Raw genomic sequence first — 25,540 nt, forward strand, 5'->3', positions numbered from 1 at the left:
GTTTTCTAACTCTTTTGAAATGCGTGTTTTCGTATATTCGATTGCTATTTCTTAACTTTTTTCTGTTTGTTTTTAACTGAAAGCTTTTGCTGACCTGGTTTTGTATTACGTTTCGGTTAGTAGTAAATCTCTTTAACCCAGCCTTGCATGCAATGTAATCTTTAAAGCTGTTTTTGTGGCTTTTCAAACAAGGTGTTTTACGGCCAACTACGAATAGTGGCTTCGAAGAAACTTTCTTTCGAACAACTGTTATTGTCTGACTTCTTACAAGTCGGTAACTTCTCAATCTTTTCAACGCAGCCTTGTAATCTTTAAAAACAGTTTTCGATTTTTTTAAACCATAAGCTTTCTGACCGACTACAAATAGTGGCTTCGAAAAAACTTTGCTTTGAACTTTGCTTCTGTTTCCACCACAACTGTAATAAGGTCCGCACACTTCAGCCATTTCTTTAACCTTTAGCCTTCTTACTTGTTTTTCTTTTATACTAATCCAAGGATCAGAAACATCAACAAGTGTGACCGAAACGTCATCATCAGCATTTTGGCCTTGAACATTACTTTTGTTTTCTGCAGCATTTTCTTTGATTAATGTTGTTTGAACACTGGACGGGAAAGATACTTTCCACTCATGTTGTCTTTCTAACTCATTTGACAGGTCTTCCTCGTTTGCATGATCAAGTGTAGGACTATCGAAATTGAATCTTGTAAATTTCACAATTAGCCTTTTACGTTCAGGTTGATTTTCATTTGTAGTAGTTTCAGTCCTTTTGTTGCCTCTTTCATATACTCTAGATTTTACTAATGTTTCATCTGTACTTTTTAGCACTTTACCCAAAAAAATCATAGAATTTTGAACAGGAAACATAGTATCACTTAATAGGTTGCAAAGTTAAACAAGTATAAAATACAAGTTACTTTTGATTTTGTACTTTTTACTAAAAATGTATTTTTAACATAACTTTTCGACTGACGTAACAAACAAACTTACTAGATAGCTCCAAATGCCTAGTTACAATATTGCTACCATTAATACTTTTTGTATGATAAACTCTGCAATTTTGCAAGTCATCGTGTTAAGATGTTTATTCAAAAATAAGGGAAAGTTTCAGATATTTTTCTTGACTTAAGAACATTAATTGTTAGGGTTATATGCTGCAAAGCGGACTTTTCTCCTTGAGAATTACTGCTAATATTTAAATAAATACAAGATGAAGACATTGAGTGTATTTTTTACATCTTTACATTTTATTGTCATCAAACCTAAACATTCGCAAATTAAGAAGCTGTGTAGTAAACCAAAAAATTAATATTAAATTATATGTTTGATTAACCACAAGTTTGTTTTTGTTACACAACTTAATATCTTAACAAAGCTAAAGGTCCTGACTCTTAGATATGACATTAAACTGTTCTGGTGTACGATTTGATAACTGAAAGGGTTTTTTTTGTACACTAGGTCCTTGGACAAAAATTTTTGAGCTAATTTTGGCGTTCAATAAACAATACTATACATTTGATTACTCTTTTGGGTTAAATGTTTAACTTTCTGTTATATAAGTAAATATAAGGCATTAAAAAGAATCTCTTCAAAATGCAACTACGTTGATGTAATAAACTAAAACATAATGTTTAAGTTTTTCGTAAGACTGTATTTGTTAAACGTATTTGAAATCTTTATAGTACAGGTAGAACTTAATAAATAATAATACTGTGCTCACAAGTAATAAATTTTTAGCATTTAACTAAACTACTTATTGTATGTTTTAAATAACTAGTAGAATCTAATTTTCATAATCACCGATTAAATGAAGTGAGGATTCTAACATTATGACTGGACATTTTCTAAGATAAAGTTAAACTGCTTAGGTGTGCGACTCGCTAATTAAAAGATTTTTTGTACACAACGCCCTTGGATAAAAGTTTTTGAGCGATTTTTTTTGTCCTTCAATAAATAATAGTGTGAACAATATTTAAAATAAATACAATTTTAATAAAATCTACTGAAGTCTGAACAAATCTTTGTATCTATCTAGTTTTTTAAATACTAAATATGTTTATTATTTAAAGTATTTATGGTTAAGATTTTTTTTTGTTTGAAGTATTAATTTTAAGTGTATAATTAGATTAATAGTTTTAATAGTAAGAAGGTTATAAGTTAACTAATATCTGAATAAAATTTTAAACTTTACTATCTAACAAGAATTTTCGTTTAAATGTTATCTATTTACAAAAATTCGTCAAAAACTTAATGTAATTGCTTTTTAATTGAATTAATTTGAGTTAGTATTCAATAATTCGAGTAACTATATACAAAATATATTATAGATTCGGTTGTTTGTAACAAGTTACTTGCCACTACCAAGTGAAAATATTATAAATAGTTAAAAAATCAATTTACTTTTTAACGAAATCGAATATAGGTGTTTTAATTTGAAAATAAGTTATAAAATATAGAAAAAGGTTAAAAAAATCATGACCTGATTTACAGTATATTCTTCCATTAATTAAGAAAAAAAAAAGCAATTTTATTTAAAGCTAAGTAAAAAAAATAGTAATTTAATTATTTTGTAAAACATTTACACTATACAATATCGTTTTTTAAATTTAAAATTTAAACTAAAGAATTAATTCTTTTTTATAGTTTTTATCCTTCTTAATTAAGTAGCTTTTTTTTTTTTTGTTTGCATAAATTCTTTTGTTTGTTTAAAAATTAACGATCTTTTATTATTCACTTTCCTTTTTTGTTGCTGAATTGACTTATTAGCTTACATATTGTCTTTAATTAGTTTGAGTTGAACTTTGAAAAATAGTACTTATGTGCATATTTTGTGCTCAGTAAAGCTTAGTGAACCAGTAAAAACTGGTGTATATTTAAAGGAAAAAAGTTCACGTTTGGCAAGACACCCATACTTTTTGTATGATAAATTCTGCAATTTTGCAAGTCATCGTGTTAAGATGTTTATTCAAAAATAAGGAAAATTTTCAGATATTTTTCTTGACTTAAGAACTTTAACACATAACTGTTTCTTTAATTTATGTTCTTAAAGCATATTTTATACAGCACTGTATAGCTGAACTATTCAGGTTGAAAATCTTATTACTTTTTTAAGCTAGAATCTTAAGGTTGGTGCTAGAATCAATAGAAAAAGTGGGATATTTTGGCTCCTTCTTAGTTAATTTTACATATCTCAAAACTTACAAAATAATATTTATTAATATTTTATATAAATACTTGAAGACGAAAAATCCACTGCTTAATGTCCTAATAACTTTAAAAAACTTAAGTTTTTCGGTATATTGTTCAATGTTTGCCTTAATTAAAGTATTTTGCAGTTTCATAAAATATTTTGTTAATTAAGAAACACTAGACAAATAATATTTTGTTCATTTAACAAATACATTTATAAAATAATGATAAATTAAATCTTTTTTCTGCTACTACAACCACAACTAAATAAAATAAATGATAGTTTTTTTCAGCTTAAGTTAATGTCTCAAAAACAAAGTTTAGTCTAACATCTAGAAAAATTAATATGTTTTATAAAATGGTCTTATTTGCATAGCTTTTTTAGATTTCTTAAAATAAAATACTTTTTGAACATGCAAAAAGATCTTTTTCATGAAAAAACTGAAAAGAAAAAATGTGCAATATGCCGTAAAATAATAAGTTTTTATAAAATAAAAATCATATGAGTATATTTACTCAAGTATAATTGAAAAAAGTAATGACAATTTATATCTATTGTAATGTTAGGCTTATTCGAAAAATTACAAAATAGTTATTTATTTCTAAGAACGCTAAAATCAAAAGATATTACGTAACAAAAGATAAGTTTTGTCGTTTTTTGAAGACACTTTTTTATATGGCAGAGTTGAATGATAGGGCTTGAGTTGACATTATATGTATTGAAAGTAACATGTTAAGGCTTCAGAGAACTGCTATCTTGTAAATACTGTTTATCTCTCTTTATTATCTTTAATTGCAAGTTTACATTTCTAATTTATTTAATAATAAAATTTAGTAAAAATTAGTTTTTGTATAATATACTAGTGATTTATCTAGTACAGTGGTCGGCACGCTACTTCAAATCCGTGAACCCTAAATCACAAAATTAAAATCTTTGCACCCCAATTTGCATTCTTTAGCGCCGCTAGTGTTTAAGAATATGTAAACACTTTTAATCGTTTTTTTTTTACAAACAATTTGGTAACACTCAGCTAATTTTTACACGCTAACTTTAACTTTATCAGTTTACCCTATCTATTTCAATAAACTTTTAATATCAATGATCAAATTTTTACAACAATATTTTACTTGTATCACCCAGGTCTAAAATACTAACTAGTACTAATTGGTACTTTTAATTGAATGTTAAATTTAAATATTTAGCTAAGTTATTTTAATAATTTTTTATTAAGTGATTAGTATCTGTGTTTAACAAAAGTATTGCCACAAACAAATAACAAAAAAAAAAGACACCAAAAAATATCATAAAAAAGACATAAAAATTATCACAACTAAATCCGTTTGTTGATCTGGAACTGTATGTGTGGGTCGAAGGTGGAAGAATTTTTACATAATAAAACAGAATAGAACTAGGAGAGTACAAAAATGGTCGTTTTATTAACAACAAAATGGTCAATTAGATATCAAGGTCGAATATGTCTTAAATGTGGAAAGATTAAAAAAAAAAACTTTAAATTACTTTCTGCGTGAAAAAAAAATCATGTACCCCAAAATAAGTTTCATGCACCCCAAAAGTCTCGTGCACCCTAAAAGAAATTTAATGTACACTAGTGTGCATCAGTGTACACCGTGCCGACCACTGATCTAGTATATTAGTGGTAGTTTATATATATAAGTATTTATTTTATTTATATATAATAATTTAGAATTATTAGATCCTGTTAAATCTTCATATTATTATTAGTTTTTGTTATTGATTCCATATATTTATATTCCCTATGTTGATATGCATATTTGATATTCTAATATTGTAAGTAACAGTATTTTAAGATGATCTCAAGTTACTCAGAGGCAGTATCTGTTCCGTCGTGGCTGCCAGGCCCTGCGAGTGGACATGGTGACCCGTACCAAACACTTGGCAACAATGTCATTGTAGAACACAACAACCAATTAGCAACTGACCACCAAATAGCTACATGAGACACTTCTTCAGCAATAGAGCAGGGATGGGATCTCGATAGAGCAAAACAGGGGAGCAAACAGCTTGAAAGATTAGTAAATGAGAATGCATTTGAGATCGAGATGGCAAATCAGGAGCAGAAGCGACTGGAAAAACTTATCTTAGAGAGAGAGGACGAGGCGTGAGCAGGAACGGATTGAACGTCAAAACCAAGAAGTTGAGTTGATACTTGAGCTCATGAAAGCCAGGTGAGAGGCACTTGAATCTCAACTACGACTTGTTAGGATGGATCAGTAGCTTCAGGAGGTGAAGAACAGGGTTAGCAGACTGAAAGCTACACTCCCAGCAGTGAGAGGGAGAGTGATTGTGGGTTACCAATCTCACACTGAAGCTGTTCACTCAATAATTAAGACCACCCCCAGACAGCTAAACCCAAACGCCAGTTGCCACATCAAAAAACCAACCCTACCTACCCAAACAATTATATAAGAAATATTATTGCCAGTTAAAAAATTAGATTTTTCCAATGTACCAGATGAGAAATCAGTTAAACCCGGAAGTTCAACTAAGAAAAATGACATTTTTAGGGCAGAGGAGCTGCCAAAGGAAACGGTGTCCAAGAGTTGTACAAAGAGGAACCACAGTGACATCCAAAAGGCAAAAATGTCACCAAGAAAAGAAACTTCAGCGTCGTGCACAAAAAAATGCAGTTAAGTGGTGGATAAGGAGTTTTCACCTATAGCAAAAGTTATTAGTAAGCCTGATCTTGAAATTATGGTTGAAAAGCAAAATATGAAAAAGTATTTAATTGGTTTACCTTTCACATATGGCCATACATAACTTGAGATGTATCTGATGTAAATAAGTTTCATTCTTAATTTTTTACAAATGGCGGCACAAATAATCTAAAGTCTAAACTGATTAAATATTAGGAAGGTGTTTTTTTAATTTTTGTAAGTAGTAATTTCTTTATTCAATTCTTATTATAATTTACTAAACATTAAAGTACAGTAATAGTATTATATTATATTGCTAGCAAACTAAAAATGTTTATAGTATTATTATATAATAGTACTAATAATAAGTAATTTTTCTTTGCTAAATATGGGTTGCTTGTTTATTGTGTCTTTTTAAATTCACTTATTTTCCTACAATTTTTTCTTTTACTTCTTTGTTGACAGCATAAAAAGACAATTAGTATTTTTGTAGATGAATAGTAGTTTGTTTAACCCCCTATTTCCTTCAGAGTGTTGTCTGAAATAGATGAATAGATATTTTTTGGTGTAGTTTTTTTTTTCTCTGCAGTAGGCTTCGGCTTGTTGGTATATATATATTTTTTGTTTTTTTTTTGATTCAATGGGTTAGTTTTTTCTGTTTTTGTTTTTCAACAGTTTATTCAATAGCATTTCCTCAACCGGTGAAGGTTGTCACTGACAGCCACTGAAAAATAACAGTAGCAGATGCATTTCATCAAGAGTTCAACAGTAGGAGTGAGCAGCATGTTGTCACAGATAGCCACTGCAAGATGACGGTGGCAGTCACATTTCATCAGCGAGTCGACAGTATGATGAAACAATTCTTTGTCACAGACGGCCACTGCAAGATGACAGTAGCAGTTGCATCTCATCAACTGTCAGGAAGCAGTCCACTGCAAAACGATGGCAGCAGTCCAATACTCAAAACTGTCAGCATAGCCGGAGACAACCAGGCTAAGACCGTGGAGATGGCCTGTGGAGAAGCAACGATGTTGGAGCCAGCAGCGGGTTACTGATCTGAGGAGGAGAGTCAGTGAAATGGCGTTTTGGAAATCCTGATTGGCTGCAGGATTTGGTGAAATTTTGCAAGTTTAACACTGTAAATTAATGATATTACTAATTTTTTTTTTGCTGAAAGTATTTTTTTAATAAAATATATAAAACTGAATTTTTATGCTTTAATTTTTTTATTTTGAGTTTACAACTAATATGTTACTTTAAAATTTTGATACATAAAAATGGTAAATAACAATTCATTTAATTTTTCTTTGTAAAGTAGTATTATTTTAGTTTTAAATTCAAATTAACTGTATCAATAAAGATTTCACTGTTAATAAATATTATCTTAAAACTAACTTTTATTATAGTTTAGTTGCATTTAGTACACCAAATTTTTTATATTTTAAGTTTTTATTTTTGTAATTAGTGCTAAAATTTACTCCATTTTTTTAGGTACATAACAGCAATGTATTCCTAATTATTTTTGTTTACTTTGCAATTAAATTGATTGACTGCACCACATATTTCTTGACCATGTGGCAACCCTGCATAGATATTGTAACTAGTATTTGTTAGTGTTCTTTTTACTTTTGTTCGTTTTCAAAACAAATCATTTCAGCAACACCAATGGATTTGTTTGCAAACACGTTAAAAATATTATTCAAATTTTTTAAACTAAATAACTATTAATATAAGACATGAATATTAATTATAAGCTTGTTTGTTATTTAGATTACAAACAGCTTAAACCTTTCGGACTCCAACTATAAAAGTGTAAGGATTCAGTTTAATCTTTGTTTAAAAAAAAGATCCCGGATCCGGTCGGATCTTAGTTTGAAAAAAAAATATTACGCAGTGCAAAAGTGACCCGTTACCCTAAATTATATATAAATTATACCATATAAACCTATATTTTAAGACCAATTTTGTAAGTTGCGCTTATGGTAAAGTAAGCTTTGATTCTTTTGCTGATATTATAAAATTCTTAAAATTGAAATATATATAAACGTATACAAAAAAAGTTGTCATCAAATTGTACATTTTATTGTTTATTATTAGCAGCTATTTTTATACTACTTTTATACATGCACAAAAAAAAACAAATAGTTAGAGGGCCTTTTTTACGCTTATTTATTTTTAACATCAAGAAGAACTTTGTTGCTATTTTTCTCTGGAATGTATTTAGAAATTGCCTCTATAAGTTATCATATAAATAAATTTTGATTGAGTTTGAGAGAACTAATCGAAAAAAGGTAATCAAATACTAAAAAATAAAAAATATCTTCAGAATGGATGTAAGCGAATCAATGTCAACATTAAAGAAGTTTCTGTTAGGTTTTTTAATATTTTTCTGTATTACCTACATATTTTCCCCTGCATTTCTTTCTGTAAAATAAAACTGATTGAAAATTAGTTTTGTCAAGCTTAAACTATGATTTAAATTAAGAAAAAATATCATGAAATCTAGTTTTTTCTTCTAAAAGCTTTAAAATCAAGTTAATATATGTTAATAAATTAAACGGTAGTAAAAAGTTAAAACAAAAAAAAAAAAAAAAAATACATACTTAAAATACTTTAAATAATAAAAAGAAATACCTTTAAATAATTACTACTATTCTAATTGACTTTTACTCGCTTAAAACTAAAAGTAATTTGCTTAAATAAAAGTATTTTATAATGAACATTATTTTCTGTTCAAAGTTTATAAAAAATTTAAACGTCTCAAAAATCGACCCGGTTAAAAATCACAAAGCTGTGATAAAAACACACCACAAAGTTTAAATCATCAATGAAATAAATAAATAAAACAATTATTAATATTAGAAAAATAGAATTATACGACATGATTAAAAATTTAAAATATTATAACAGTTAGAAAGTTGCTAAACGTGAATTTGTGTTAAATTAGTTAGCTTTAAATAAGAATTATAGTTAGTCTTCCAAGTACTAATTAAGTTAGTGCATATTATTTTCCTAGAAAAGTTATAATAACAAAAATGTTGATAGTAATAAGTTTAAGTTTAATTGTTATTGAAAAAAGCTACTAAAAAAAATTAGTAAATATTTAAAAATCTTTTTTTTTTTGTAAAACCCCAGTTTTATTTTAGTACATTTATATACCTCCTTTTACAAATACAACCAAGTTGATATAATTAGTATATGTTTACCTTAAACTTAAGTTTTAAAACATTATTATTTCATTCGAATTGTGATGCTAATGTTAATCTTTAAGTTAAACGGAAATTTGTTTCACGTTCAATTAATGATGTAATGGTAGTATCAATATATGTAATAAAAACGTAAAGCAAATACGGTTATAAAAGTTCAAGAAGGTTATTAATATGTATATAACGATGATAACTTCATAGTAATAAATTAACTAATTATTTTAAAATGCTTTTAAAATAGTTATATTTAATCGTGTTTTAAAATTATAAATTTTATCACTTATAATGTGAACTTTATTAGTTAAGTATTACGTTTTTTGTTTTTTTTTTCGTGCTAAAAAGGGAGATCAAAGTTTTTTACTAGCATAAAACAACAAAAATGTTTAACTTTTTTTTTAACCAATAAAGTAACAAAAATTTGTTTTAGTTGACGTTTACACAAATAAGACTGCTTAAGTAAATAACCAAACTGTTTAAAAAAATCATTTTGTGTTACGTAGTACAAATTTGTTCATATGTTAACCTTTAAGTAAAAATAATAAACATTAAAATACTAAACTAACCAGGGGATCGAGCTCCTTTTTGTCGACTAACTTAAAATGATTGACGAAATAAAAGAAATGTTTGTAACATGCGTTTATATGAGCTTCGGCTCCCATGCTCTGTGATATGTTTATTTCAAACTAGCTATAATACAGTTTAATGTTTATACAGCTTCAATCATTTGTACTACACAAAACAACAAACAGCTGGTATTTTACAAGTAATTTCAATAGAAAAAATTTACTTCCCAATTTTGACGGGTGCATGACTATTCAAATTCCGACAATTTTAACTCTAAAAAAAATTACAAGGCCACAACTTAAAAAGTAGTATTTATTTGAAAAAAATATATATATATATGTATGTTGGTCTTATTGATATCTACAAGCCATTTTTTTTTTCTAATTTAATTTTAAAAGTAAAATATTAATTTTTTTTTTTTTGATATGGCTAAACTAAGTTTTAAAATATACTTATTTTTAAAAATTTGCTAATATCTTAAATAAAATTTTATATTTTACAAAAAGAAAAAAATGGCTTGTAGGTATTAATAATACCAACACACATATTTCTTATTTTTCTTAAATATATAATACTTTTTAAGTTGTGGCCCTTTGAATTTATTTTTTAGAATTTGAGTTGTCGGAATTTGAATTGGCATGTATGTAACCATTTTGACATCTATTCATGATGTTAAGTTATAAAAGAATAAATGTAAAAAATTGAAACCACAACCGATCTACAGTTAAACTAGTCTACCTTATTAAGGTATTGTAAAAAATTAGTATTCTTAATCCTGCTTTTACTACTAGTATTAGTACTACTTTTATTATTTAAAAAAAGCATTAAAGTCAAAATCTAGTTTAAGCATATAGTATTATAGTTATGAATATGTTTTAATTTTAAAATATATAACTTGATGTTTTCGCTCTAAAAAATAACACCTCAATCCTTATACTTTCACGTCTAATTGATACCACTGTAATAGTTTAAATTTTCAGAAACTAAAACATTATGTATTTTAATCATGTTTTTATAGAACAAATTTTTACTAAAATAAACATGACACTGTTGCAAAAGACAATATCTTTTAAAACAGATGAAAATAAATATATAAAAATGACCGCATTTTAATAGTTGACGTCTTTCCATAAAATTTTAACAACCAAACAAAATTGATATTAATCTGATGCGTTTAATATGAAAAGTCATTTTAAGAAAAGAAAATTGTGAGTTATAAATCTACAAAATTAAAAACATACAAGTAGAAAGTAAACTCTTCTCAACATATGCTGTAAAAAAAATTATTTTCAATAAATATGTTTCTTTACTTCTTTAAGTTTTAAATTTTTATCTTTTATTTAAACAGAAAACACTTTACCGAGAAAAAGCAAATACTTTTACAAGTTTATTATGTTGCCACAAAAATTGTTTATTTTAAATAATTTAGAAAAAAATGTTCAAATATAAATTTAGCTAATATATTAATTAATATACATGTAACGTAAAAGAAAACTTTAGTGTTTTGAAATTAAACATGTAAAAAAACACTGAATATTTATTTTTTTATAATATTTTAGGCATAGGCCAAGTACAACCAACGGGCCGGATCCCTTCAGTCAAGCAGAAATAATTGACTTGCTACGTTTTTTTTTTTCGATAAAATATGTGCAAAATCAAATAAATTTAGAGTATTTTAGCTAATAAGTATAAAATGTGCTCTAAATTTTATCTTAAGTTTTTAGTAGTGCTTGGTTACAAATTGGTTACAATTTTGCTTTTTAAGGATTTGTGACAATATGGCCACAAAGACTTTTTTTAAGAAATCCGGCTCGCCTATTATAAAAATTCCCACTTCTAGTCTAAAGCATAAGAAAAATGAAAATTCTACCAATAAGTATGTGTTAAATACCTGGACTCTATCAAAATGATGAATATATACATGAACAAAAACTCTATGAAGACGAGTCAATATTTTTTTGCATGTACTTTGAAAGGATCTTGGAAAGGGAACACCTAAAATTAAAACATATCGTAATATTTGAAACAAAAAAGCAGTAAGCATCATAACTTTTTAAAGTATGTGTATTGTTTAAAAAATTCCAAACTTAAATTTTAAAAAACCTTAACAACATTTTTTAATTATATTTTAAAAAACTATTATTTATAAAACACAATTTATATACATAAAGATAGTTATAAAAAATCAGTCCTCATCAAATACAAATGAAGATAATAAAAACTAATTTTCACTAAGTTTTTTAAAACTTAGCTATTTTTATATAGTTTGAACTATAAGTCTAAAACCTAAATATTATTTGTTTATTAGTTATTTATAATCTAAACATCAAGAAGTTTTCAACAGACTCTTAATTATGAAACTAATAATTTGTGTACAAATTAAAGTTTAAAAAAGTATTACTTATTCTAAACTGCAGAGAGCTGTAGTAAATAATCTATTTAAATAAAAAACCTCCAAAACATTTTTGAAGTAAAAAATATTTTTTATAAGTTGTACCAATAAACAATAACTTACCAACTTTTACTGGAAAAATGTTTTCATCATTGACAATATTTTCAATCCATGCCATCAACTCATGAACATATGTTCCAGCTGTTACATTAGTTGGTTTTTTATACTTTTCATTATTGCTATCTTGCCATCTGTACTCATACCTAGGCCCACCGGACATAACTGGACATGACTAAAATTTGTATATTTTTAAAAACTTAACTAGTATTCGATTTTAACATTATAAAAGGTTTTACTACTATTAGCAGCAAAGCATAAGCATTAGGTATTAAATTTAAAAATAAAAATAAAAATCAACGACCATAAAAGAGGTACTATATTTTTTTAATTTTTTTATAATTATATAAATTTATCTTAAGAATATTTTAATGAAAATTCAAATAATTGGAGATATAAAGTTCAATTTTTGATAAGTACGCAAAGCCTTTTTAATGGAGAAAATTTAAAAAATATATATAGATATATCATTAAACATCAGTAATATACATAAACTTTTACTAAAGTATACTTTACTTTAATAGTTTATTATAATTCTTTTTAACACTTACGAAAACAGTTAAAACTATATAAACCTCCTGTTACACAAACAAAATATTAAAGAGTTGTTTAAATCAATCTGATGTGCAACTTTAATTAGTATAGGAGAAACATTGTTAAAAGAAACTCATCGACTAAAATTTATTCGTGATAACTTTATCATTATAAACCAAAATAAACAATAATAAAATGCGTAAACATATATATCAAGCTAGAGCAACACTATAACACCAACTCGGTTTTTCATTGTTATGTTTTTAAAATTTTTATTATTATAGCACTCAAAAAAATCAAAATATTATATTAAAAAAGAGCTATTTACAAAGCTGGAAATTTAATCTAATAGTTCAAATTAACATAAAGTTAACAAAAGACAAGTGGTAAAACATGAGAAAAAAAAATTATTGAAGTAAATTAGCTTAATCTGATTTTAACTTTTTCAAAAAACTATTTTCACTTTCTTAAAAGCTGATAAAACTAGGCTGAGTATTTCATGAAACCTCAAAAAAGATCCAAATTATTTAAAAAACATGATGTAACTTAATAAATTTTTAGATAATGTTCGATATTATACAAAACTTCTATGCATTTTATAAAAATATAAAGTATAGGTATTTAAAAAAAGTAACGAATTTGGGTTTGTTAATAAAACTTAGTGATAATAAAAATATCAAAGGAAAAGTCGAGCATATTAAAAAATTATTTTTTATCAAGTTTTACTATACGTAATAAAAAATAATGGATAAATTGTTATGAAATTTCAATTGAACTATCACTATTACTTACTCATTACTTAATAAACAACAAGTTTTATTAGAAATTACCGAATTATATAATAAATTATATAATTAATAAATACAATAATTAATTAATTTTTTGCTTTTAATGGAATCGAAAATTGGCAAAGTTGCCCATAGCCATAGTTTGCTGACCCCTGCATAAATTCTAAATTAGAATAATGTGTTATTTTAACAGGGTTGTTAGACACCCATGCTATTTTAATATTTTGTAAAACTTAGGTTATTTAACCGAAGTGAAACTACTACCGCAAATTAAAACGACAAAAAAAGACTATTTCACTAAATATCTATCTTTTCCTACATTTTTTGAGATAACTACCTCAAACTTGCAGGAAATGTTCCCTGCAGTATTTAGAAAGTTCTGTCGGATTGAATTTATAAAAAATATATAAAATAAAAGTTTTTTTTTAACAAATAAACAAAAACATAGTTTTTTTTTTTATAAATTTTTTATCTTTTAATTTTTCAAATTTTGTTCCGACAGATTTTTTTAAATATTGCAAGAAACATTTCCTGAAAGTTTGAGGTAGTTATCTCAAAAAATGTAGGAAAAGATAGATTTTTAGTGATTTCTAGTTATTCGCCCTTTTAAAAATAGTATTCTATCTAAAATAAATACATTTTCCGATTACAAAAACACCATATTGAATAAAAATATATTTATTTATTTAATTTTTTCTACTAACTATGTGTCCTAAAAATGTTTAGTTAATTCAATCCATTATTTGCTTTTTTAATTACTAACTCTAGGGAACAAAATAATAATTAAATAGTTCAATAAAAAGTACCTCATCGGTGCAAAACTCTAATACTGTACCATAGATAAGGTTAATCCTGTTAAAAAAATCAACAACATGAACAGCTATCCAATCATTTTGCTCTTCTCCAGGAGGCAAAATAACTATGGACTTTAAATCCAATCCTATCAAGAAAAGATAACATTTAAAATATATTTAAATTATTTATTGATTTAATATCTCAACCACTCAAAAAAATAATGAAAATACTTAAACATGCTTTAAAAACATATTTTTAAATCTAAAAAATTATATTGAACCTATACTGCATAATTGATTACACAAAAAAAATTCAGTCCATTCTTTTAGAATGTAATAAATAATGGATATTCACATTTCTAACTATTATAGTCAATTAATTTTAAATTAAGAAACATGGGATACTGGGGTCCACACAGTGGACTGTAAACTAAAATTAGTAAAATAAAAAAAAAAAAATAATAATAATGTCAGTACTCAAAAAGAGTCACATTTCATCAAGTTCTTTAGAGGCATAGGGGGTGTAAACACCTTTTTTTGGTAATTGATCTTATTTTATATAGTTTTTACTAAGCTACAGGATGCTTTTTACAGATTTTAAAATTAAAAATAATTTTTAAGATATAGCCGGTCAAAGTCGGAGGCAACAATAGGATCCTTATGGGAGGCGCAAACTAAAACAGCAAAAATAGACTATTTACCTAAAACTCTATCTTCTCCTACTTTTTTTGAGATAACTACCTCAAATTTTCAGAAAATGTTCTTGATATATTTAGAAAATTCTGTCGTAAGGAATTTAAACAAAAATAAAAAATAAAAATTTTATATAAAAAATAAAATAAAAAAGTTTTTTTTAGTTTTTTTGTTATAAAACTTTTATTTTTTAATTTTTTTAAAATTCCTTTTGACAGAATTTTCTAAATATTGCAAGGAACATTTCCTAAAAATTTGAGGTAGTTATCTCAAAAAACGTAGGAAAAGATAGATTTTTAGTGATTTCTAGTTATGTGCTGTTTTAGTTTGCGCCTTCCATAAGGATCCTATTGTTGCCTCCAACTTTGACCAGCTATATCTCAAAAATTATATTGAATTTTTAAAATCTGTAAAAAGCATCTTGTAGCTAAGTAAAAGTTATATAAAATAAGATCAAAAACTAAAAAAGGGTGTTTACCCCCCCCCCCCCCCTATGCCCTTAAACTAAATGTTTTTAAACTTTGTTTTTATTTATTTAAAACTTTTTAGACAAATGTTTGTTTATTAGTCCTTATTTATAATTTTATGTAAAACCTTTTTTTATAGATTAGACTAACTTTAAAAATACATATATATAACTGAATTATTTAAATGAAGTTTCTAAATTGTATTTTATACACTAAGATAAGTCTAGGATAGGGAGTGTCAAACATATTTTTTGAAAAAAAAAACATTAGCCCTTATATAAAAGTTAACATTATATGCTATGACATACTTTTACAGAATTAAAAGAAATTAACTTTTGAGATATAGTCAGTTCCGTGATAGTTTCTGAAACAAACTTATAAAGAAGAAACTTTTTATTGTATATTTTCTCAGAACTCAAAAGATATACTAAACATTTATCTTCTCCTTCGTTTTAAATCAACTAACCTCAATTTTGAAGAAATTTTCCTTGCATCAAAATTAATCTTATTGTAACAATTTAAAAAAAAAATTATGAGTTTCATGAGCAAAGGAAAAAAACAATTTATTCTCACTCAAAATTAATAAAAAACTTACAATAGGATTGTATATTATTAAATTAAGATTAAACTAAGAAAGTTTAAGAACAATTGCTTAAAAACTATAGAAAAGAAAAAAGTTTTTAATGAAACTGTTGTTTTTTATTTTACTTCAGTCCATCCATAAAGATCCTATTGAACTCTCCAACTTTGTACACACAAATGTCAAAAACTAATTTTAATTTAACATAACAGTAAAAAGCAACTACTAGCCAAGTTTAAAATAAGATCATCACCAAAACAGTGTTCATTAGATTTACATAAGAATTTAAGGGCATAGAGAGATAATCATTTTTTTACAATTTGATCTTATTTTTTACCGTGTTAAATAAGCTACAGGTTGTTATTTACAAATTCCTAAAACTCAAATATCTTTTTTCAGATATAGCCATTTTAAGTTTAGGAGTACAAAAGGATCCTTTCAAACGGCAAAAACTAAAACATCAAAAAAAGACTATTTCAGTAAATATTTATTTCCTCCTACCTCTTTTAAGAAAAATATCTTAAACTTTCAGGAAATATTCCTTGCAATATTTAGAAAAAACACTCTGTAAGGAAATGTTAAATTTCTGATTAAATTCACTTTTTCTTTTATTAAAAAACTAAAAATATACCTACATTTTAGATTTTTCAGTCTTTGATGTTTAAGTTTTTTTTTTTTTTGAATGATTTTTAGAAACATTGCAAAGAACATTTCATAAAAGTCTGAGCTATTTGTCTTAAAAAACATAGGAAGAATGTATTTTTAGTGAAATAGTCTTTATTTTTTGCTTTTTTAGCTTTTGCCTCTTACGAGGATCCTATTGTACTCTCGAACTTTAACCAGATATATCTCAAAAACTTGTTTAAATTTTAAGAACCTGTTAAAAGCAACTTGTAGCTTAGTTGAAACTCAACAAAATAAAATCAACTTGTAAAAAAAGTGACTTACCCCACCTCACAAATATTTCATCTAAAACAAAGCATTATATTTCGGATTTAAGTATTAGTCTAATTTACTTGATTGCAACTGGACAGTAGTAATAACAGATTTCTTATTTATTATTCAAAGAAATTAATTAATTAGATCATTTTAACTATTTTTTTCATGAATAAAAAACTTTTAACACATACAATGTCTTTAAATATACTATTTTAGAACATTGATAAGACTATGATAGCAAATTAAAAAGTATATCACATATGTAAGTACTAATAATAAATAACATAAAAAAGTAAACCTGATTTCAAGCTGGCTTGTGCTTTTTTGTGTAAATCAAATTTAGTTGTTCCTGGATCAAACCTCTTTTTAGGTCGGAAAGTTCTTTCTTTTGAAAAAACACTTTTAAGCTTCAAAGGCCCTCTAGACATATTTACAGAACAAATAAACAAAAATAACAGTAAACTAATAATTCAATCTGTAAAGAAATATAGTTTTTCTTATTTTTATATTTTAAGTACTTATTTGATTTGAGTAGTTTGTTTGATTAATAAATATATAATCTTTATTTTTTAACAATGGACATTGGAGGATGGGTAATTTGCTTTTTTTCAAACTTGATCTTATTTTGTTGTAATTAACTAAGCAATAAGTTGCTTTTTAAAGACTTCAATATTCAAAACAATTTTTGAGTCAAAGACTATAAAAGGTTCCTTATAGAATGCGCAAACTAAAATGCAAAAAAATACAACTTAACTAAAAATATACCTCCTCCTGTTTTTTTTTGAGATAAATACCTCAAATTTTCAGTAAGTGTGCCTTGCAACATTTATAAAAATCTGTAAGAACATTTTTTCTAATTATTGCAAGGAAGATTTCTTGGAAATTTGAGATATTTATTTCATAAATGAAGGAGGAGATATATTTTTATTTATTCAGCGTTTTAGCTTTCTCCTCCCATAAGGAACCTATTGATTGTACTCTCCAAATTTAACCAGTTATATCTTAAATGTTATTTTGAATATAAAAAATCTGTAAAAAGCAACTTGTAACTCAGTTAAAACTCTACAATAAAAGATCAAGTTTCAAAAAAAGTGAACACCCCTTATATGCCCTTAATTGACTGTTATTAAATAAGTAGATTAAAAAGTAAACAAAATATTATTTTTCTTAAATTAACATAAATTTTATTGGTTTTTTTTATAACTTAAATGTAATTGCATAAAAAAACATAATCAACTATTTTGTTAAAATCTTTTCAAAAAATTTGTTTTATCATTAGATAAAGTTTCAAAAGTATTTTGTTTGACTGAATTCAAATTTTCTAAAATTACTATCAAAAAGTCAGCTTGAATGACCAAAAACTTGCCTGAGTTTCTGAGAAAATTTAACAAATTAATTAATATAAGCAAAAAACTTTGGAAAATAAAACTATTAATCAACCTTAAATACCTTTAAATATCAAAATAATTACATAAGGACTTGATAAAAACGCAAATTAATAAATATAAAACATTCAAAATAAATAACAAAATGGTCAAAGATTAAGGAAAAATATGAAAACTAGCCTGAGTTTTTCAAAAACAAAATCAAACTAGCTTAAGTTGGCCTGAATTTTTCAAAATTTCAAACTAGCCTGAGTGTGTGGTGACCTTAACAAAGAAAAATACTCAACTATAGAGGTAAAATCATATATTTAAAAATAAAATATAGTTAATAACTAAACTTATAAAATGCTACAGAAAACATGCTAAATAAACAAAATATATGAAGATAATTAAAGGCATATAGGGTCCAATTTTTATTTTTTAAATAATTATTGAGTCTTAGTTGAAAGCCTTAAGTATATACTGTAAAATGCTTTTTATAGAACAAAAAAAATTCTAATGAAATAGTGAGATATAACCAGTTTTGTAACAAAAAAACTGATACAATAAAGGGAATATAAAAAAATTCAAAGCAGACTTTTTCATAATTAAAATGAAATCACTAAAAATCTAACTCTTTCTTCAATTTTAAAGCAGATTTAAAATTAAAAAATGTAGAAGATAGATTTTTAGTGAAATAGTCTTTTTATGCCATTTTAGTTTATTCCCTAAATATAACAAAATATTGAAACTAAATTTCATATAAAACCTAGAAAAAATTCTATTCTGAAATGTTTTTTAACTTCTTAAAACTTTCCTGAGGTTTTTATTTAAAAAAAATAAAACTATTCTGAGTCAACCTGAGTTTTAAATAAATCAAAACATCACAAGTTATTCTGAGTCTGTGACAAATGTTTAATAAAATGTTATTACTGCAATTTTTTCAGCATTAATTTTCTAGGAAATTTTAAAAATCCCTATAAATTTTCCTTCACCTTTTTATTTGAGCTAGAGACCTTAAACTTGTTGTAAACATTCATATTATAGTAAAAAAAAACAACCTTGGGATTTCAAAATAATTTTTTTTTTTAATTTAGATTAAACAACAAAAAACAAAAAAGTAAGTGATGTTTTAATAGTTTTTTTGTTGAAAAAATTCCTGAATCTAGTCGATTTAAATACTAGTAATGGACTTTCTGTTAAAATTTGAAGAAGATTGGACTTTCTGTTAAAATCTAAATAAGAAGCATATAGATTTATAGTGAAATAGTCTTTTCTTGTTTTTTTTGTTTTGAGCCTTCCATTAGGAATCTATTCAGCGCACTGACTTTGATCTCAATAGTTACTTAGAAGAGTTGTCATTAGTATCAAAACAATAAATGTATTTAACTTTTTATCAACTTATTGTTAAATTTGTAATACTTAGTATTTACCATCACAAAACCATTTTATTTTATATAGTAAATGTTTTTTTATATTATCTAAAGATAAAAGTTAAGATTTACGATCTATCAAGCTTTAGATAAAATCTGTCACTAGTTAATGTTTAGTTTGCTGTTTTCTACATGTTTACTTAAACAAAAAATATTCTGATTAGTATATAGAATTTTATGTTTATAGTTTGGTATTAGTTAATTAAAATTTTGACAACAGCCGATTGTTGATTTACTTTGGTAGCAGTGATTACATAGTTTGATTATGGATGTATTTTATTTTACAAATATTTAAGGATTTGAGCTTAATAATTTTCTAACACTTTGTGTTTTTAATGAGACACATTTTAATTAGACTTTAACCTTGAAATTGTTTGCCATAAGTGTCACCAGGGTTTTTCATTAAAACAATAGATTTTACTTTAAGATAACTTAATATTGATTTTATTTAAAGAATGAGGTAGTATTACACATGTTATGACCCTGTTATAGAGGGAAAAATGGTACTTAAGATTTAATATCATTAAAAAATATTTAAATTGCTTCACACCAACTATGATGTCATTATGCATGCCTTTGCTACAGTTGTATAACATTTATAATGATACACTTAATTTTTTTTTTAGTTTTTTGAAACTAACAAATTTGTTTATACTTTTGTTCAACAAACTGACTAATGATATGGGCTTATAATCAAAGAAAATAATCGACAAAAATATACAGAACCGAAACATGGACTTTTGTATGCTGTGAGACAAGCTTAAACTAACAGAAGGTTTGATCATACCAATTTGATTATCAAACCACAAGCGTATACTAAGACCAGTTTTGTCCTGATTAAGATGCATCAGTCTATCACAGCCGAAATTTTGCAGCTATCAAACTACAAAAGACTTCTAATCATGAAGTGACCGGTTGCTAGTATTGATCAGTGACGTTAGCATTGTCTTTTGCTGTGCAATGCTTAATTCATTGTCTAATAGACAACACAGCTGGACAACAGATGTAAAACATTTACAATGATATACTTAATTTTTTGTCTAGTTATTTGAAACTAAAAATTTATACTTTTGTTTAACAAACTGACTGATGATCTAGGCTTAATTTGAAGGCAAGGAATTAGTGCTAAAATTATCTCAAATTAAATAGAGTACTTTATTTATACTTTAATAAAATACATACATCTGGATAAACTCAGGACTTAATAATGCCTAGAAACTATTCTTTTTCAAGCAGATTACACAAACAGGGTTGCCAAATGTTTTTGGAAAATCTTCTCCATGTTTTCATAACTTCTTCCGATTTTTAAAATTACATGTTTTAGTATCTATTTTAAGGTTTAAATTAATTTGGAGGTAAAAAACTGTTTTAAATTGTAAAACGACATTGAATAGATATCTTAAAGCTTCTTGAAACATGTTTAATAAAACATTTTTTGATGTTGACAAAAAAAAATTATCTATATGATAGATTTATTGTGTCAAATAGAAAATTTTACTACTTCATTAACATGTATAAGTTGTTTAAAATTCCAGATTTTTTTTTTAATTCAAGGTTTTTTGGCAACCCTGCACAACTTTATTCATGTGTATGCTTTTTTTTTAGGGTAGAAAAACTTTTTGTAAATAAACTGACTGAAATGAAAACATGTAAAAAATTGTTTTTTTGAAGAAATGTAGTGTCTTATTTAGATTCTATTTAATTTTATTTTAATAAAGTCATTCCAATTTAAATTGAGAGGGTATCTTTTTATAGTGTAATTGTCAATATTATTCTGGTAATATATGAAGCATGTCATTTATAAACATAATAAACAATCTAAAATGTCTTTTTTATTTTAACAACAACATTTATCGGGTCGGCTGCAATTGTAAAGTTTTGAATTTTTTTTGTTCATAGTATTATGCAAATAAAGTAAAGCGATAATACAGCAGTAAACTAAGAACAACTATACCCTTATCCCTAACCCACTTTACCAAAAAAAAGTAATAATAAATAAGTTATACTACTCAAAACTTTAATTTAAAATAGTTAAAAAAAAATTCAATCAGAAGCGCCTTAGATTTGCAGCTAATGCATATTAATTAAAGTATGTTAGTTACACACAGCATTTAGATGAATAAAATTTTGAATTCACAAAACAATAGGTAATATAATTGGAGTGAAAAAACTTTACGAGAATCTAGCATCACACCATAAAATTTCACTTAACCGATTTTAGCTATACGACAAAATTACAACAAAAAACTGTTTAACTTAAAAAAAACAAACAAAGTTATTTTACTATACACTTTTAGTTTTTCTAATGTTGTTAGCAATTTATAACTATCGCTGCACAGTGAATTGCAAAGAAAAGCTGTTATTTTTGCCATTTTCTTGTTGATAATTAAACTATTATTTTACAGCAGATTCACGATAGTCAATGATTTTTCAGCTTTTCTAAAACCTTTACTTTTCTACTTGTTGAGACATGAAGATCTAAAAGTAAAATATCTTAGCATTTGTAACTTCTTAAAAAACAAAACCTGCTAGTTACGGTGAGTATTGTCGTAGTTAATTTCTTTTTAAAAACTTGCCGAAAAACTAAAAAAAATGTTATTTAATGTTTATACAATCAACTAAAAACATCGAAAAAAATGTACAGAGCCGAAGCTTGGACTTTTGTATGCCGTGAGACAAGTTTAAGTTAACAGAAGGTTCGATCATACCAATTTGATTATCAAACCACAAGCGTATACTAAGACCAGTTTTGTCCTGATTAAGACGCATCAGTCTTTCACAACCGAAATATTGCAGCTATTAACCTACAAAAGACTTCTAATCATGAAGTGACCGGTTGCTGGTATTTATCAGTTACGTAAGCCTTGTCTTTTTCTGTGCAATGTTTAATACATTGTCTAATAGACAACACAGCTAGTACGTTCATATTGAATACGATCAACGAAAAACATTGGTGAAAGTCTACAGAGCGTATGCCGTGATTACTTTATGACTTTGTAGATTTATGACTGTAAGTTTTTCGGTTGCGACTGACTGATGAGTCTTATTGAGGACGAAACTGGTCTCGGTATACTGAAGGCTTGTGGTGTGATCCTGATGATCGAAGCTTCTGTTAACTTAAATTTAAACAAAAAACTGTTATTCAGTGTCCGAACTTTTTATTTTTGGAATTCTGAAAACTTGCTGCACATTGCAGAAAAACTTCAAAACCTTTTACAACAACACTTTATGATAGCACGCATGCTCAAGATTATAACCATATAGTTCTTTTAATTTGATAAATATTTTGTATTTTAGCAAAAAACTATTAGTACTGACCTTCAAAACCGAAATTTGCTATAAATAAGACAAAATTTACTTTCGTATACTTTAACTATAAGAATCACTGAGTTTTGTGAAAAACTCTAATTTAAAGCTTTGTTTAAAAATAATAAAAGTTAAAAAAATGTTCAAAATAAGATTATACTTGTTAAACTTAATGTGTAATAATTTTAATTTAGTTTTTAAATCAGATTTTTGTTATACAGCTAACCCCTATAAAATACGTGTTATTAACATTTATTTGATTTTATTTTTTATTGCTACGATTTAATTTAAAAAAAGTATACTTTTTAACGACTGTTCAAAAATGTATATTTTAGCAAAAAAGTTTTGTTTTGTATTAAGTTTCTGTTTGATTAAAAAAAAATTTAGACTTTTATTTGTAATAGTATTAATTTTATGGTGAGTTATAGTTCCACAAAAAAGAGCTCAACTGAAAAGGAGCAAATAAACAGTATTTAGACAAAAACAGGTGGGGATACTGGAGTTTTTAAATACCAATTCAATTAGAAACACATTCTAAGTTTTAAATTTATTCGCATGACGACGTTTCGACTTTCCATTAGTCATTATCAACAAAATACTGTGAAAAATAACTAAAAATTAGTGTTAAACAACTAAGTATACAAAAATTTAAAGTAATACAATATATAAACATTTATAAGTAAAATTACAAACTACAATAAAATAATATGTTACATAAATATTTACAAATCTTTAAACTAATATATAGCAAACTAATTAATAATTCTTAGTGAATTGGTAATACCAGGTTTAATTAATTGTTTATTTAAAGTTGGATTATAACGTTTAATTAGCAGAGCTTCACTTATCAGGGTCTCAAATTCATTTCTACATTCTATCAAAATTCCAAAATTATTAACAGTTGTTTTTTCATTTTTACAAACATTACAATTGCTAATGAGGTCAGATACAGCTGTATTGCCTTTTAAATGATCTTTAACTCTTTCTACTAATGGTCGTGAAGTGAATACAGTATACTTAATACTCTTATCATAAGAGCATTTATACTCATAGACCACGTTGGATTTTAATTCATAGGGTGTCTTATATTTATTACTGAAGTAATTGCTTACTTTTGTCGTGGTAAAAATTACTTTGAAGTCTTCGATGTCTTCGAAGGCTTTTCTTTTTATACTCATTACTAGGTTTTCCAATATAAAGTACCTTTACGATATTTTTGAAGTCTGAGCTACTTAGTTTTTTCTTAGTGCAGTCTTTATTAATGTTAATAGATCTTTCGATTATGTCATCAACTAATTTCTTTGGATAACCATTTTTAAAGAATTTTTCTTTTAAATTTGTGATTTCTTGTTTGTAAATGTTATGCGTAGAAGCTATAATTCTTGCTTTGTTCACAAACCAAAGTATTAGAGCTCTTTTCCATTTAGTTGGTCCCACTGCACTAAAATTTAAAATTACTTCTGAATTAATTTCTTTTTTGTGTATTTTTGTTATTATCTCTTCTCTCTTTAGTTTGATGTTAATGTCCAAAAATGGGAGTTCGTTTCCACCTAATTCATATGTGAAGTTAATAGACTTATGTAGTTTATTTAACTTTTTGTAAAAGCTTTCGAATGAAATATCTTTTCGGAAGATACAGAATATGTCGTCGACATATCGAAGGTATAAAACAAGTTTTAAAATAAAATTTCCTGAAATGTGGGCAGGTGTAAAAGCCTATATATACCTTGGTTTCGATCTGACTAGTGATTGTCGCCTTATATATAACATTCTCCTGCAAGCACTTGCCACTTTAGGGGCAGGAGTCTTTGTCGAGGCAGTTGCACGTCTTATTCTCTTGGTCTAACTTATGGTTCAATTTACTTAGTATCTTCTTGTTGTGGCCACTTATTAATGATTTGACATTTTCCATACAACAGTACGATACTTTGCAATTGCTTCTGTTAAAAACTGTTTTGAAGTGTTTGTCAATGAGATCCAAGAATTTTTTCCCAATCTTAGATTTGACTGATTGGCAGTAGGGAGGATTAAAGAACACAATCTTTCTTTTTTGTTTCCGTTTCTTTTGTCAACAGGGTTGGTTTTGTTTTCATGTTTAAGTTTGTGTTTGAAGTTAGACTGGCGTAGAGCAACTTGATAACTATGGTTTGCATTATCAAAGGTTCGTTGGTCTGAAGACAGCCTATTTAATATTTTCTTTATCATTTTAGGTAGGTTTTTCTTGATCATCGTCGGGTGGTTGGAGCTATTGTTGATGTATCTGATTAAGGTATTTTCTTTTCTATATGGCATATAGAAAATTGCAGCTAACAAAATCAGACCAATTATAGTCAAATTAAATAATTTAGCATCCAAACACAGACTGTTAAGACTGAGAGATTTGAAAATGTTTAATGGTGAAATTGAATCAAAAGTCTACATCAACCCTGACAGAACTCTCTTGGAAATTGAAGCTTTCAGAAAATTGAGAAAAGAAGTTAAAATAAAGCAAGCCATCGCT

At 26.0% G+C, this 25,540-nt stretch overlaps 1 protein-coding gene across 3 annotated transcripts; it reads right to left on the reverse strand.

The window, feature by feature from the left end:
* Nucleotides 1-7,923: 7,923 nt before the first annotated feature.
* Nucleotides 7,924-17,406, reverse strand: LOC145832694 (MOB kinase activator 3C-like). Of its 3 annotated transcripts, none has more exons than XM_082939999.1 (6): nt 17,236-17,406; nt 14,271-14,404; nt 12,149-12,317; nt 11,525-11,628; nt 9,633-9,731; nt 7,924-8,283 (listed from the first exon to the last, which is right to left on the reverse strand). In XM_082939999.1, exons 1-6 carry the CDS (start codon nt 17,363-17,365, stop codon nt 8,242-8,244), a joined length of 678 nt encoding a protein of 225 aa, XP_082796125.1. In that variant the 5' UTR covers nt 17,366-17,406; the 3' UTR covers nt 7,924-8,241. The 3 variants fall into 3 exon arrangements, with proteins under 3 accessions (XP_082796125.1, XP_082796127.1, XP_082796126.1); XM_082940001.1 differs by having other exon boundaries at nt 7,924-8,287; XM_082940000.1 differs by having other exon boundaries at nt 7,924-8,300.
* Nucleotides 17,407-25,540: the final 8,134 nt, after the last annotated feature.

The sequence above is a fragment of the Thalia democratica genome, chromosome 3 (genome assembly GCF_965202585.1).
Source record: "Thalia democratica chromosome 3, ktThaDemo2.hap1.1, whole genome shotgun sequence".
NCBI classification, from domain to species: Eukaryota; Metazoa; Chordata; class Thaliacea; order Salpida; family Salpidae; genus Thalia; species Thalia democratica.